At 42.6% G+C, this 13,620-nt stretch overlaps 1 protein-coding gene across 4 annotated transcripts in view; it reads left to right on the top strand.

Annotated features, from left to right (window-relative positions):
* Nucleotides 1-13,620, top strand: part of atrn (attractin) — a 129,129-nt gene that overhangs the window by 29,245 nt on the left and 86,264 nt on the right. For all 4 annotated transcript variants that reach the window (XM_086275470.1, XM_086275468.1, XM_086275471.1 and 1 more), the window contains exons 11-17: nucleotides 2,256-2,340; nucleotides 4,275-4,495; nucleotides 6,902-7,023; nucleotides 9,497-9,635; nucleotides 10,629-10,810; nucleotides 12,721-12,940; nucleotides 13,418-13,606. In XM_086275470.1, coding sequence (XP_086131596.1) covers nucleotides 2,256-2,340; nucleotides 4,275-4,495; nucleotides 6,902-7,023; nucleotides 9,497-9,635; nucleotides 10,629-10,810; nucleotides 12,721-12,940; nucleotides 13,418-13,606 — 1,158 coding nt within the window. The remainder of the gene's footprint in view (nucleotides 1-2,255; nucleotides 2,341-4,274; nucleotides 4,496-6,901; nucleotides 7,024-9,496; nucleotides 9,636-10,628; nucleotides 10,811-12,720; nucleotides 12,941-13,417; nucleotides 13,607-13,620) is intronic.

The following is a 13,620-nucleotide window of genomic DNA, read 5'->3' on the forward strand; positions in this document are numbered from 1 at the left end:
CTGGGGCCTGCTGCTCCAACCTACCTGCTGTGAGGGAGTTATGATATTAAATCAATTTTTAATTAGTGTGTCTGATGTGCACTTCTCATACAAATTAGTGACATAAAGGAAAACCTGGGCTTCAGGGTTGAAAACTAGCAAGTTCAATTTTATGGACCTTCCCCTCCAAGCTGCTCTGTGAGGATTTCAGGGTGTCTGTAAAGCAGGGTGGGCATTCCTACTCATAGCTTTGGGGACATAAACTATATTTATTCGTGTTTATTCATGCAGTCTCTTTTCTGAATGCTATGTTGCAATTCTTCGGGATACCTTAGGTTTGTAAATTATTACTTGACAGCAGAGCCCCTGTGCAGACTGCTGGCAGAGTAGAAAATCAGATTTCTTTCCTTTTACAAGTAAAATACTGAGATCAGAGTTGATTTTTGAGAACTAATTATAATCCTGTTTCAAGTTCTCCTCTTTGTCCTAATGTAAGCTAACACAGCTTTGTCACAAACCATCCCGGCTTCCTCATTCTGTTAACTGCCTATAAACGTTGTCATAAATTGAGTCTGCCTCCTTCCGCAGTGCCGTCGCAAGCTGCTCATTAATGAGAGACTTCACTCTCTCCGGATGGGAGAATTCCCCGGAGGCAGAAAATTGCCCCGGGACATGTGAGGGTTTGCTGTGTCATTTCCATCATGATTGACAAGCAGTGAAACTATCTCTCAGGGGCACACACACGTCCTCCGATCTCTCACAGCTTTTGTTCTCGAGAATTGCAGGTTCGGACTAAGACATCCCTTTGTGGTATGAAGAACGGATGATGAGGCAACATGTGCCACATATGTTTAAGTTACCGCATGCTGTGTCTTGCCTGGCGAAATGAGACTAGCTCATCTGACCCTGGCGACAAATTGTTTTTGGGATTTCCCCAGAGATTATTCGAGCCAAACTTTTAGATTTAATAAACTTTAAGCCCACCAACCCCTCCCCTCCTTGTTTCTGACCTCTGCCTGCCACTCCTCATCCTCTCTATGATTTTGTAATTGGACTGAAAGTACTAGCTCACTATATTACTCCAGCACCAGCCAGCTGTAGGGTCGGTGTCAGCAGCCGCAGTGGTAATTAGAGTCAAGATGACCCCGCGCCGAGAACTAATTGTCTCTCCTTAACAAGCTGAACTCAATTAGAGCATAGAATTCAAGAGCTGTCCACTGTCCTGACATTGGTAAATCGTGTTGTAACATAACCACCGTGAGGGGCAATGCACCACACCAGCTGCAGTGCCATCCTCTGACACCAGAGGGCACTGTCTGCTCGTGAACGTGGAGCTCTCACAGATGTCCGTCCATCTCCTCTGGGAGACTATGATGACTTGCACTGCATTGTACCGTGTGAATGTGATTTACCACAGTCACTGTGCTGGCTTCTTTAGGCTTTGACTTTCAAGCTCATTCTTTTTTTTCCATTAAGATTTTATAGCTGCACATACTGCTGCTGCTTTCCATTAAAACAAACATAAAGGAATCAAACCATTCAGTTATTCATTTACCTGCTAAACACCAATATAGAAATTTAGAGGTCATGACATCACGGCGGCTTTCCAGTGGCTGAATTTCAAACTGTAGGTAAGTTGCAGTAAGAATAGAAACATTTCTCCTTTGCTTCATTTTATTAGTTACTAGACAAACAAGTTGGGTAGCACTAGTTCGGATAACAACATCCATATGTGTAACTTCAGACTGACAGATCTGCATATGAATATGCAAAATCTGTGGGTCTGAAGCTTTCTGAGAGCCTAATCGTTTAACAGATTGTGAATTCTTCCACCTGCAAATTGCAGAAAGGACCCAGAATAACTTGTTAGTGTGTCGCAGGTTCAAAACACCCTATTGCAGTTTCCACCACCAAAAATGGAAAGGCCAGGCTTAGAGACATGCAAGTCAAATCCAGGGATACCAGTTCAGACTTCGTTTGAACCATCAGACTGTTGGAAATTGGTCACTTACGTCTGCTTATGTGGGTCAAACAAAACCATCACTGACTCTCTGTCCCCTTCTGCACCTTTTACCTGCCTTTACATTCAGCTATGGCATTCCACTACCTGTGATCAGTGTCTCAGTCACTTCGGCCATTAGCTTGTCTGACACGAGAAGATGAGCCTCGCTAACCACCCAGAGCGTGTCAGCGGAGTTTGCCACAGCTGAAGACATGTATGTTATAACGAGTGGGAGCAGGTGAAGGGTTTAACTTCTGTCTTCTTTTCATTGCAGCGTGTGATGAGTGGACAGTCTTACCTCGACCGGACCTGTACCACGATGTCAACCGCTTCGGACACTCTGCAATCTTCAGTGATGGGTAATCTTTAATTAATTACGTAATTGAAAACTCACCGGATTAAAAGTGGAAAATCCTCTGCAGTACATATATGAATCTCATTAAACATGAGCTCCTGTATGATTTTTCTTCTTCACTCCATTCCTTTCCTGTTTGTTTTATTTATGATCGCTGTGGACTTGTTAGATGGATGATGGAACAACCACAAAACATCAGCAGAGAGGAAATGAGGAACGCAAAAACGTAGAAAGCTGCCGTTTGTTGTCGAAAAACGATTAAAAAGGATTGTTAAGAAAGAGAAGCTGAATTCATGAATGGATGCTTTGGCATTCAGAGTGACAGTTGAGAACAGAACAAGAGATTTTCAAGTATTGGCAGCAGACTTTTTGATAAAAGGGAGTCCTCAGAGTTCCTTTGTTGGCTTAAACCCTTCAAATACACGTCCTTTGCTTGATAGGGGACAATTGCAACACACGTGGGGTTATTGTTGCTTCTTAAATTGTGTTGAATTTATGGTGTAGCATAAGGAAATGGTCTTGCACTATGGCAGCACAGAGCGGGGACAAAGGGGAAACACTTGAAGCAAAGGAAAACGAGCAAACAATGCATCACAGGGAAAAATCAAACCCTTGTTGCCTTGGGAAAAGCTGTGTGGATCCATACATGACATTTCATTATCAGTCTGCAATATGAATAGATTGTGATGGGGATGGTGCTGCGAGCAGAAGCGATGAGTCATCACTAAATATGATCTGCTCTGCCAGCAGAGCAAGACGCTGCGATCCATATTAAATTATACATCCTGTTGTATAGAAGACATTAAATATTAACATTAATCACTACCCCTGTTTGGGGCAGTCCTTATATTACTCATGACTCCACTTCCTTGGGAGCAGTTCAAAGTTTGTTCATGCATTCATTAACTGTTCGAGTTCAGCGCAATCAAAAGTTCACAGCAGTTGAACTGAGCGGTATTTTTTTTAAATGTATTAAATGACGATAAGCAAGTTTACGAGAAGCCGTAATAAGGTTTAAAAAAACAGGCTCTACTGCTGTAGTCCTTAATGTCAGGTTTGAGTTGTTATATTGAAGACAGAGACTGATGTACCTGCTCCACATTAACTTAAGTACTACAGCAAAACTCTCCAAGCATCCTTTGGTCTGAACTTTAAAGTAAAGGATCTGCATTTGCTTTCAGGCTCCCCCAAAAAAACCTGGCACAGTCTTTCCTTTGAACTGTGTCTTGCTATCTCAGTTTCTTTAAATTCTCTGTTAAAAAACAGTTTTCATAATATTTTTGAAAGAAAATGATTGGGAGGGAAAACACACGCTTTCACTATCCGTAAGACTTTTTCTCTACAATGACTCACATCTTTTAAATGAGAAGAAAAGAAAGTGGTTAACTGATGTAGTCCCCTGCAAGACTACCATGTTCTCCTCCTCCCGATCTAGGCACTCAGCAGGATGTCCTCAGCGTGCAGTTTGAAGTGTGCCCTCCACGATCCAGTGGAGTGGGGGTGGCTTTTGATCAGACTTGTGCAAATTACCCATCTACCCGGCCGGGCAGCCTGTGAATGGGTAATTGGTGGATGAGTCTGAGAGCATGCGTACGCTTAGGCCCACGCTCGCAGAGTAATCCCAGTAGCTGAACATAGGCCAGTGGAGAAACATCTTCAGAAACGACCTGGACCCATCATCAAAATGCACTCTAACACGTGCACAGTAGGGGGTCCTGTCAGGTCCATCTGCACAGGAAGAGAGCGCTTGTTGGGGATTTAGCAGACTTGGCAGGTTGAAGCCCAGAGAAGAGGAGGATCACTTAGAGTGTGCAAAAAGGGTTGAAATTGGGCAAAATAGTAGGGAGGAAATTCACTTGTCTTACTTCCTGAATCCCTTCCCTCCTAACATCTATTTCACCTGTAGTCCTCTAATTCTTTTCTTGTGTTCTCCTGCAGCGTTATGTACGTGTTCGGTGGCTTTAACAGTCTACTGCTCCGCGATGTCCTCACGTACACCTCGCCCAGCTGCTCGGCCTTTTCCAGCCCGACGTCCTGCAGCCAGGCCTGGCCAGGAATTCACTGCGTGTGGAACGCCACCCAGGAGGCCTGTCTGCCTTGGGAAAGCGACGTTATCGGCACTGAACAGCAGCAGCAGCCCTCCTGCAACACGAGATCATGTAGGTGACGCTGCAGTTGCATTGAAATGCCGCACGGACGTGACACGTGAAGCTAATCCAAGATAATTTGGGGTTCTCGATGCTTTCCTTCAGTGTGTGCAGAACTCATCTGCATTCGCTTCACTGATGTCCGATGAGATGCATACGCTGCCAGAAACGGCTTGTTTGTCATGGGCTGCCAACACAGTTCCTCACATCAAAGAGGGAAAATGAGCGAAAAAATATGTCACCTGGGTGTTTTCCTCTGTGTGTGCTTGTGCGTGTTTGTGTATGTGTGGTAAGTTTTGGAATGTGGAAAATATGGCCCTCATGCATCATCCAGAAACAAACAGTTATACCTATAACTTCTGTTCCCTGAAGGAGAGGAATGAGGTGCAACACATAAGTATGGAACATATATATGCACCCCATAGAGCAGCCATCAAACTGGAGTCGGACCACCAGCATCACCAGTGTGCAGTAGACCCAGCACAAAGAAGCGGGACAAAGCGGGATCCTTGGTGCTGTATGCCAGTGAGATAGCTTCTATAATCCAGTGGGGCAGCCTCTGTTTAAACAGGGGGGTCTACCTGTAGTCGGATTAGCGAAGCAGACAACTGGTCTCATAAAAGCACATTCTGAGTGCTCTTAATGTTTGTACATAGCACACGTGCATCCTCTTCTGCTTCTTAGATGCAAAAGAAGAGGAGCAAAAGCTCAGATGCTCAAATTCCATTGAGCTATAAGATGCAGGAATGACCTTGGGTAAACATGCCGCATTCGGGTACAATACGACCCTGAGGCCATCAGGAGAGAACTGTGTGCAGGAGGGATGCACAGACAGAGCGTGAAGGTCACCTACTCGCTTTTCAGAAGCCAATGGGAGAACCAGTGCAGTCTTATATGAAAGAAATTTTGTATACATGGACTCGGTGGGTTCAAAGGGGTCTACAAGGGGGCTCCAGCACCAAAGACCCATGCAGGGACACTGAACCTAACCACGGGTCTCGGGCGGCAAACCCTTTTACAAAAACTTATGACAAGGAGATGTGCAACCCAATCAAAACCAATAAGATGAGCAGATATTGCTGAATCTCCTGCAGCAATGTCAAAATATCCAGAATAGACCACTGGAATGGAGGATTGCGCCGGTCCTAGCACCATTGCTTGAAGGTCTGGTTGAGGCCCTAGATTGTTGCTACTATGCTTGCTTATCTATCACATTAGACCTCTCAGCAGGTAAGCATGAAGGCGCCAGATCCGGGCGCGGATGAACCACTTCTCCTCCCACCTGAGAGAGGAGGTCTCTTCAGAGATGAAACTGCCAAGGCCTTGGTGCTAAAAGACTCATTATATCCACATCCATCAAGGGGCCACTAGAATCAGAGAGAGCTGCTGTCGACACACTCTCTCTAGAACTGGAGATATTATTTCCGCTGGGGGAAATGCATACAGGAGCACGACTGGCCACTGGTGCACTAGTGCAAGCATACTATGTAGATGATGAGATATTCAAGGACTTCACCATCTTATGTTGAGAACATTCTGATTGTTGTTGACAGTTTTTTGCTAATTGGAGAACCTCTGCCCACCTTCTGAGAAACTCTGGCAGTAAAAACAGGAATTGACCTGGTGCTAATTCAATTAATTAGTTGCAAAATGTCCCACCGGCTGTTTCATTTTAGGACCACTTACTTTTTTACTTTTACTTTTTACCAGTCTTTTTTTTTTTTTTTTTTTGCCTCCGTTCCAACTTTTTAAAGATGTATTGCTGCTCAAAATTAGCTAATATAGTAGTACATTTTCCCAATTTCAACACTCATTATGGTTTCTGTTTTCTCTACCAAATAAAATCCTGGATTCTGTTTTTGTTTACATTTTGTGTGATGTGCAAATGTGTTTGTTTGGTTTTTAATTGCATTGAGGTTTTATTACATTTTGATTTCTAATTATAAACATCCCCCAACGCTAACACTCGTGACACTGATGCACCCACACACAATTTCTTACATGTGAGCGTGCGTGTCAGTGAGGTAATCACGAAGGACAGTCCAGCCTTCTCTCTCTGGTTCCTGTTGAGAGTTGTCTTCCGTTTGTTTGTCAGTTGTCACACAAAGAGGAAAACCCAGAAACATCAGTCTTTCTCCTCGGCACGGCTGTCTTATTTTCCGGTCTTGCTTCTACAGCAGTGCTGGCAGATGGAAACCGCTCCATGGCATCTCTTTCCGGCACATTAAATACAAGGGATGCGATCTGGCAGTCAACACTGGATACCCCGAAAGAGACGGCAAATGTTTTGACTGAGCTGTGGTTAATGGCAGAAACAGAGTTACTGGTTGCTTTGACTTTTGAACTGACTGGAAGATTTCTGTCTCTGTTCTTATAAATTAAAAAAAAAAAAGGTGCACCCTGTTCTACATTTTGCAGACGGTGATGCTGAGAGATGTGACCAGTATACCGACTGTTACAGCTGCACTGCCAACACCAACGGCTGCCAGTGGTGTTCGAGCCAATGCGTGTCTCTTGGAAGTAACTGCACCTCTGCATCGGTAAGAAAACTTGCTCTCCACCCTGCCCAGAGCATTTGGGGACATCGCCTCTAACTGTGTTACATATAGGAGCTGAAGAGGTGCTTCTTATAAGCCTGGGAGGATCCAGAAAGCAGGATATATCAGGTTGTAGAGAAGGGGCCTGCTGGGCTTACTGCCTGCAGTCACCTCATTGCTTGGGGGAGAAAAAACCCTTTGTTGGACATTAAACACACAAAGTAATGGTTTTGTTGGACACCAGTGGTTTTTCTGCAAGCTGCAGAACTTCACAATCTGATGTTTACATGCGTGGATGTGTATTCACTTCAGCAAACATTGCCAACTAACATTTTGTTGCCACGCAAGCCGAGTGCAATTTTGCAACTTATTGTAATACATGAATAGGTAGTGTTGTTATGATCTCGAGCAGTCAGAGGCTCTTTGAAGCACAGAATAATGAATGCTCAGACACAATAGTTTCCTGGAGCCAATTCCAGTGCAGCTTCACTAATTTTGGCAACTTTTTGTTGCTTTCAATGGACTACACAAACCTTTTCCATTTTTCTCCAAAGGTTATTTCATCTTAAAACACACATCAGAGGGAAAAATACAGCCTGTCTCAGTCCAGCCCATGTGTCCTTAAAAGAAATCAAAATAACCCTGACCCCTAGAATCTGAGTGCTTACATTATATTAATGGCAAATTACTTTTTTGAGTCTACACTCACTGCCATGCAACAATGCTCCAGAATAGGACGCTCCATGTATGCGTGCAAACGAACCTTTTTGGGGATTTTCTGTGATGGTCAGTAGCACCCTACACACACCTTTCCATCTTGCAGCTCTGTTATAATGTACACTCACTGCACCTGTTCAGCTGCTAGGTAATGCAAATATCTTAGTCTGCCAATATAACTGCAAGCTACTCAATGCATTTAGGCATTTTAGACATGATCAAAATGACCTGCAGAAATTCAAAGTGAGCATAAGCGTGTGAGTGTGTTTGAGTGATTTGAGGAACTTTGAATGGCATGTTTGTATGTAAAAGATCCAGTGAGCAGCAGTTTGGGCAAAAATACCTTGTTGATGCCTGAGGTCAGAGAACAGAGGCCACACTGCTTCGATCTGATAGGACCGCAACAGTAACTCAAATAACCAGTCGTTAAAACCACGGTGGTGTGGCGTAATGGTGTTGTTGATATTTTCTTGGCACGCTTTAGGTTCATTCATAGCAAGTGAATATTGTGTGGATGCCAAAGCCTTACCAGAGTATGGTTTCTGATTATAATCATGTGCACACGATGTGGTCCTTTTATGACTACAGTGTTCTCATCATCTGATGGCTGCTTCCAGCAGGGTATCACACCATGTCACAAACCTGAAATGATCTCAATCCAGTGTACTCAAGCGGCCTCCGCAGTCATCAGATCTCAGTCCAATGGAACATCTTTGGAGTGAGGTGGAACAAGAGGTTCACAGCAGCTGTGTGATGCTGTCACTGTCAATATGGAATTAAGGCACTTAGTTCAACCCAGCACTCGCGGAGCCCAAAAATGTGTTTTCATCAAATGGTGATGCTGATATGTGCTGCGGTGGTATCTCAGCTTCTACAAGTAAAAACGTTTCATCCGTTCTTTCATTGTATGATTACCACAATGTATTTATTCATAATAAGAAGGTCAACATTAATATTTTCTTCCTTTTTATTGAAGCAGGTATGTCGAGTAATGGTTTTTACAGTTTGTCGTGAGTCCATATTTATAACATAATATAATGTGTTTCATTAGCGACCCGAGCAGTAAGATGTAGGCTAATTTAAAGGTTTATATAACATGTAAGTGGATTGTTTTATGTAAGTAATGTGGGGGGAAGAAAGAAGAAACGTTTCTAAGATAAAATTCTTGTTTAATAAGAAAAAAGGACTCGGGCTTTCTGTGCAAGCAAATATACTATTACTAAAATAATCAGCCATGTCTACTAAATGGATAGACTTGAGCAGAATTCAGTGCTTTGTGTGACAACTAATGAAACATTTTCATGTTTGCTGGATCTGGTTTGTCAATCTATGATCAGATTACTCCTCTGTTAGCCGCCGGCAGACTCGCACAGTTCAAATGTCTCTTTCAGCACTCTTATCTGCACAATATGTGAGAAATGAGTCTCAATATCTCTGACTTCAGTTATTAAATAATCGAATATTTAAATTCAAATAGCTGTGTTGTAGGAAAAAGAAGACTTTGATTTTTTTTTTTTTTTTTTTTTCCAGCGCATCTGAAGTTTAAATCTTTTTGAACGAATTTGAAAAGATCTGTCTGGTCCTCATATATCTGTTCCCCTTTATTCTGCGTGACTAATAAAAAATGTTTCCTTTCTTTTTGTTTTGTTGTTTTTTGTTTCATCTGAATGAATATCATTTACGCATCATGAAATGTAATTGTTTTGCAGTTTAGAGTCCAAAGTGTTGATGTCTGTTGTTTTCGGGTTTCTTTTCTCAGGGGGCCATAGCAGAGTATGAAGTTTGCCCCAAGGACAACCCGTCGTACGTGTGCAACAAGAAAACAAGCTGCAAGAGCTGTGCTGTGGACCAAAACTGTCAGTGGGATTCTCGCAACCAAGAGTGCATCTCGCTGCCAGGTAACAGGGATGCTTGGAAGAAATAAAGCAGTTTTAATTTGAAAAGATTACGACAACACACACACACACACACACACACACACACACACACACACACACACACACACACACACACACACAGGCAAAAGGCAACACGAATCATACTTAGTTTCTGAAATCTAGAGGTGCAAAACTGATAACAGAATTTAAATAGTCAAATATTGATACACAGCACAGATAAGCAGGAAGTGCTGAACAGATATTCACCAATTTTATCTCTCTAGTTATCAAACCCAAGTTAACTGTTCATATATCAGATAAAGTCTGTCAGAAGGAAAGTCACTCCTACGCGAGAGCCAGGGTACACCCTGGACAGGTCGCCAGTCTATCACAGGGCTGACACACAGAGACAGACAACCATTCACACCTATGGGCAATTTAGAGTTACCTATGAATCCCCACTAACAGAAAGACCCTGGCCTGATGTTGGAATTGAACTTCTTTCTGAGAGGCAACAGTGCTAACCACCGAGCCACCGTGCTGCCCCCTCTGAAATCTATTAAAAATAATTAGCCACATGCTACACAGTGATGAAAGCTCTGTTTTGGTGAATGACAGAAATATAGACTAAAAATATTACAGCCAACTGAAACTAAACTGGAAATTAAAACATTTTTAACTAAAATAAAAAAATAGATTTGTGAAGAAAAATTACAAATTTTACAAAATCAGTTGTGAACTTGGAAAACGAACAAAGAATAGAATTAAAAACACAGCAGAAATATTCTTGGTTTTAGTTTACAAGTTACCTGATGAGGCATTGATGGACGTGTTTGAAACTTTGCATGTCTACAAGACGGAGACAACTGCTTTTTAAAAAGTTCTGTATTTTATTATAATACCTGTACTGCTTCTGACATGCATAAACTGAAGGTGGCCAGTTTTTCCAGTAGATATACAGTCAGCTTGCATATTGCATATCAGAAGTATTGACGTTTACTCTCTCCCCTGCAGAGAACGTGTGTGGTGAAAGCTGGCACCTGGTGGGCAACTCTTGTCTGAAATTCATCACGACCAAGGACTCGTACGATAACGCCAAGCTGACCTGCAGGAACCACAACGCCGTCCTGGCCTCTCTGACCACACAAAAGAAGGTGGACTTTGTCCTGAAGGAGCTGCAGATAATGAGCGTGGTGGTAAGGAGAAGGGGGCGATTGGAGGGGGAACAAGCCAGGATATTAATTATCGGATTAGAGAAAATGTGATATTCTCCTTGGGGAAATTGGGTCATCAGACTAGCAGAGAGAAAGATACCGATAAGACTTGAGATGCGCTGAGAGTGCCGGAGATAAAAATGGATAATTACAGCAAAAAGATCAAATCAGGCAATAACTGAAGAATGATACACTACTTAGACAACTAATGATGTCGTCTACAAAGAGCCTTCCTTGATATACAGTCTTGTTGAAGTAAGCGGATGTGGACACATTAGAAGACTAAATCAATAAGTTACACACGGGTTCAAAAGACCAGCACATCTGAAGTCCACTGTAAGAAAGATTTTTATTTCTCATGTTTTTCTCTGATTGATGAGCATAAATGGACTCTTGTGCCCTTTCTCTAGTTTTTGCCCTTGGCTGTCTTTTCAGTAGCTTTTGAAATCCTCTCTTTTCCTTCTTAATCTGAATGAGCTCTGGTTGGTGTGTGTGTGTGTGTGTGTGTGTGTGTGTGTGTGAGAGATTTTTGAACCATTAAGTGTGAAACAAATCTCCCATTAACAGATCTCTTCCTCAGAGCTCAGACATCTCTTACTCGCTCCATTAGAGCACATGCACAAAAATCTATCCCTGCGATCAATCAACCATCGCAAGCTGCCGTCTTTATTCTGTTCACGTATCCGCAGATATGGACGGAGGATGGACCGGACGCACTGTTGGGTATCGGGTTGTAAAGTCTGAATTCAGTTTTTAAGTTAGTTGGGGTTAAACTTCCTTAGGTTTGTAAAAATTTGTGCATCTTACCAAGTTAAGCAGAAGATTTAACAGAAGTTTTATCTTCTCCAATAGTAGAATTATCTGATTTTTTTTTCCCCTTATTTTGAAATGTTTGACATGAAATGATTTTATTACATTTTGCACATTAAACCATTAAGAAATCAATCAGTTCATTCATAAATAGACGAGAAGAAGATGTGTAGATAATACAAAAAGTATTTTGTAATATCAGGAAAGTCCCTACAAAAAAAGAAAAGAAAAAAGTAATATAGCTCTTTGTAGTTTCTAATTACATACCAAATGCAAATACTGCCTCCTTTAACTTAGGCCACCCATGCAAAAAAAGCGATCCTGCAAAGTGCCTTGCAGCCACCACACGGCAAATCTAATGCTGAAGCTAAATAAGACAAAAGGGGTCTAAATCACAAAGTCAGGCTGGAATTAAAGAAGTGTCTTTCATCCATTCTAATGAAATCGTGTAGATTTCCCCTGCTGGTCTAAATTTGTTCTGGTGGTTGCTTTTCGGTAATCTTTGTGCTTAAGGGTAGAGAATAATGGAAGCTTAACCGCTCTGGAATAACATTGGTTTTCAATGATACGGGTGCAGAGATTTGAGAACAGGCTCCCTTGTTGTATTGATGGTGTACATCCAGTTCAGTAGTTCCAACGGTTTCCAGGCAGGTTTAATCAATCCGAGAAATGGCGATTGTATTCGATCTCAAAGGTACAGTTATCCCTCTCATGCCTGCGAGAGAGAGAAAAGTCTTTTTGTTTGCTACTATTGCAATATTAAAACCATTGATTAGAGATGAGTTGGATAACGGAGCTTCTCAAGTCAACTGAGGTAAAGCTGCCTTTATTGCCACTGCGCCTGGTGCAGTGTGTTGCACGTCAGAATGAATGAAAAGCTGCACTGACATTTTCTCTTTGTGTTGTAGTAAAAACATGTGTTTTGGAATTGATTTAGGTAAACTGATTTAATCTTCAGCATAAGTGTAACTGACGCTTAAGTTTGAGATGTTTTCCAGAAAAATCTGGCAGCAATCTGTTACCAAATTCGATCAGAGCAAAGAGCCATCGTGTGAAATCCTCCTTTGGTTTGGTGTTTACAGTACAAGGCCACTGTGACGCCGTGGGTAGGGCTCAGGAAAATCAACGTGTCCTACTGGTGCTGGGAGGACATGTCGCCGTTCACCAACACCACCCTGCAATGGCTGCCGGGTGAGCCAAGCGACGCCGGGTTTTGCGGCTACCTGGCCGAGCCGGCAGCCACCGGACTGAAAGCTCAAACCTGCATAAGCCCGGTGAATGGCAGCCTGTGCGAACGACCAGGTGAGCTCACTATGTTTATATTTTAAAGTCTTTTAATGCACATGTATTTTTACATAACAGAAAAAAGAAGTTGCATGCATGAGTAATGCCATGTCTAAGAACTAGCTGAAGAGAAAGGGTTTTTTTTCCTCTGTAACCTTTCTGTCCGTTCTTGTTGAGGCTGCACAAGTAGATTGTCATGCCTGATGCTCATTTTTGTTGCAGATGCCTCATGTCTGCCTGATGAGGCTGTCATTAGGCTGATACTGGGTACACAAAAGGCAGATGGAGGCCTAAATGGATTTGTGAATAGCTATGAGGCTCATTATACCTCTTGCTGTAACAATGACACCTTTTAAAATTCACTTGTGTTCATTTCTCACCCTTTAAAATGAGCTTAAGAGACTTATAGCTGCTGCTTTATAATGCCCTGGAGTTCAGCAGAGGCTGATGTCCCACAGAGGCATCTGTGCTAAAAGAGTTTGTTGCATTTTACAGCCAACCACAGTGCCAAGCAGTGCCGGACACCCTGCGCCATGAGAACCACCTGCAGCGAATGCACCAGCAGCAGCAGCTCAGAGTGCATGTGGTGCAGCAACATGAAGCAGTGCGTCGACTCCAACGCCTATGTAGCCTCCTTCCCCTTTGGCCAGTGTATGGAGTGGTACACCATGAACACTTGTCCACGTAAGAGATCATTT

This window comes from Aulonocara sp. 'chitande type north' Nkhata Bay, linkage group LG19 (assembly GCF_057382095.1).
Source record: "Aulonocara sp. 'chitande type north' Nkhata Bay isolate Kocher_YH1m ecotype deep benthic linkage group LG19, A_spYH_male_GT1.1, whole genome shotgun sequence".
NCBI classification, from domain to species: Eukaryota; Metazoa; Chordata; class Actinopteri; order Cichliformes; family Cichlidae; genus Aulonocara; species Aulonocara sp. 'chitande type north' Nkhata Bay.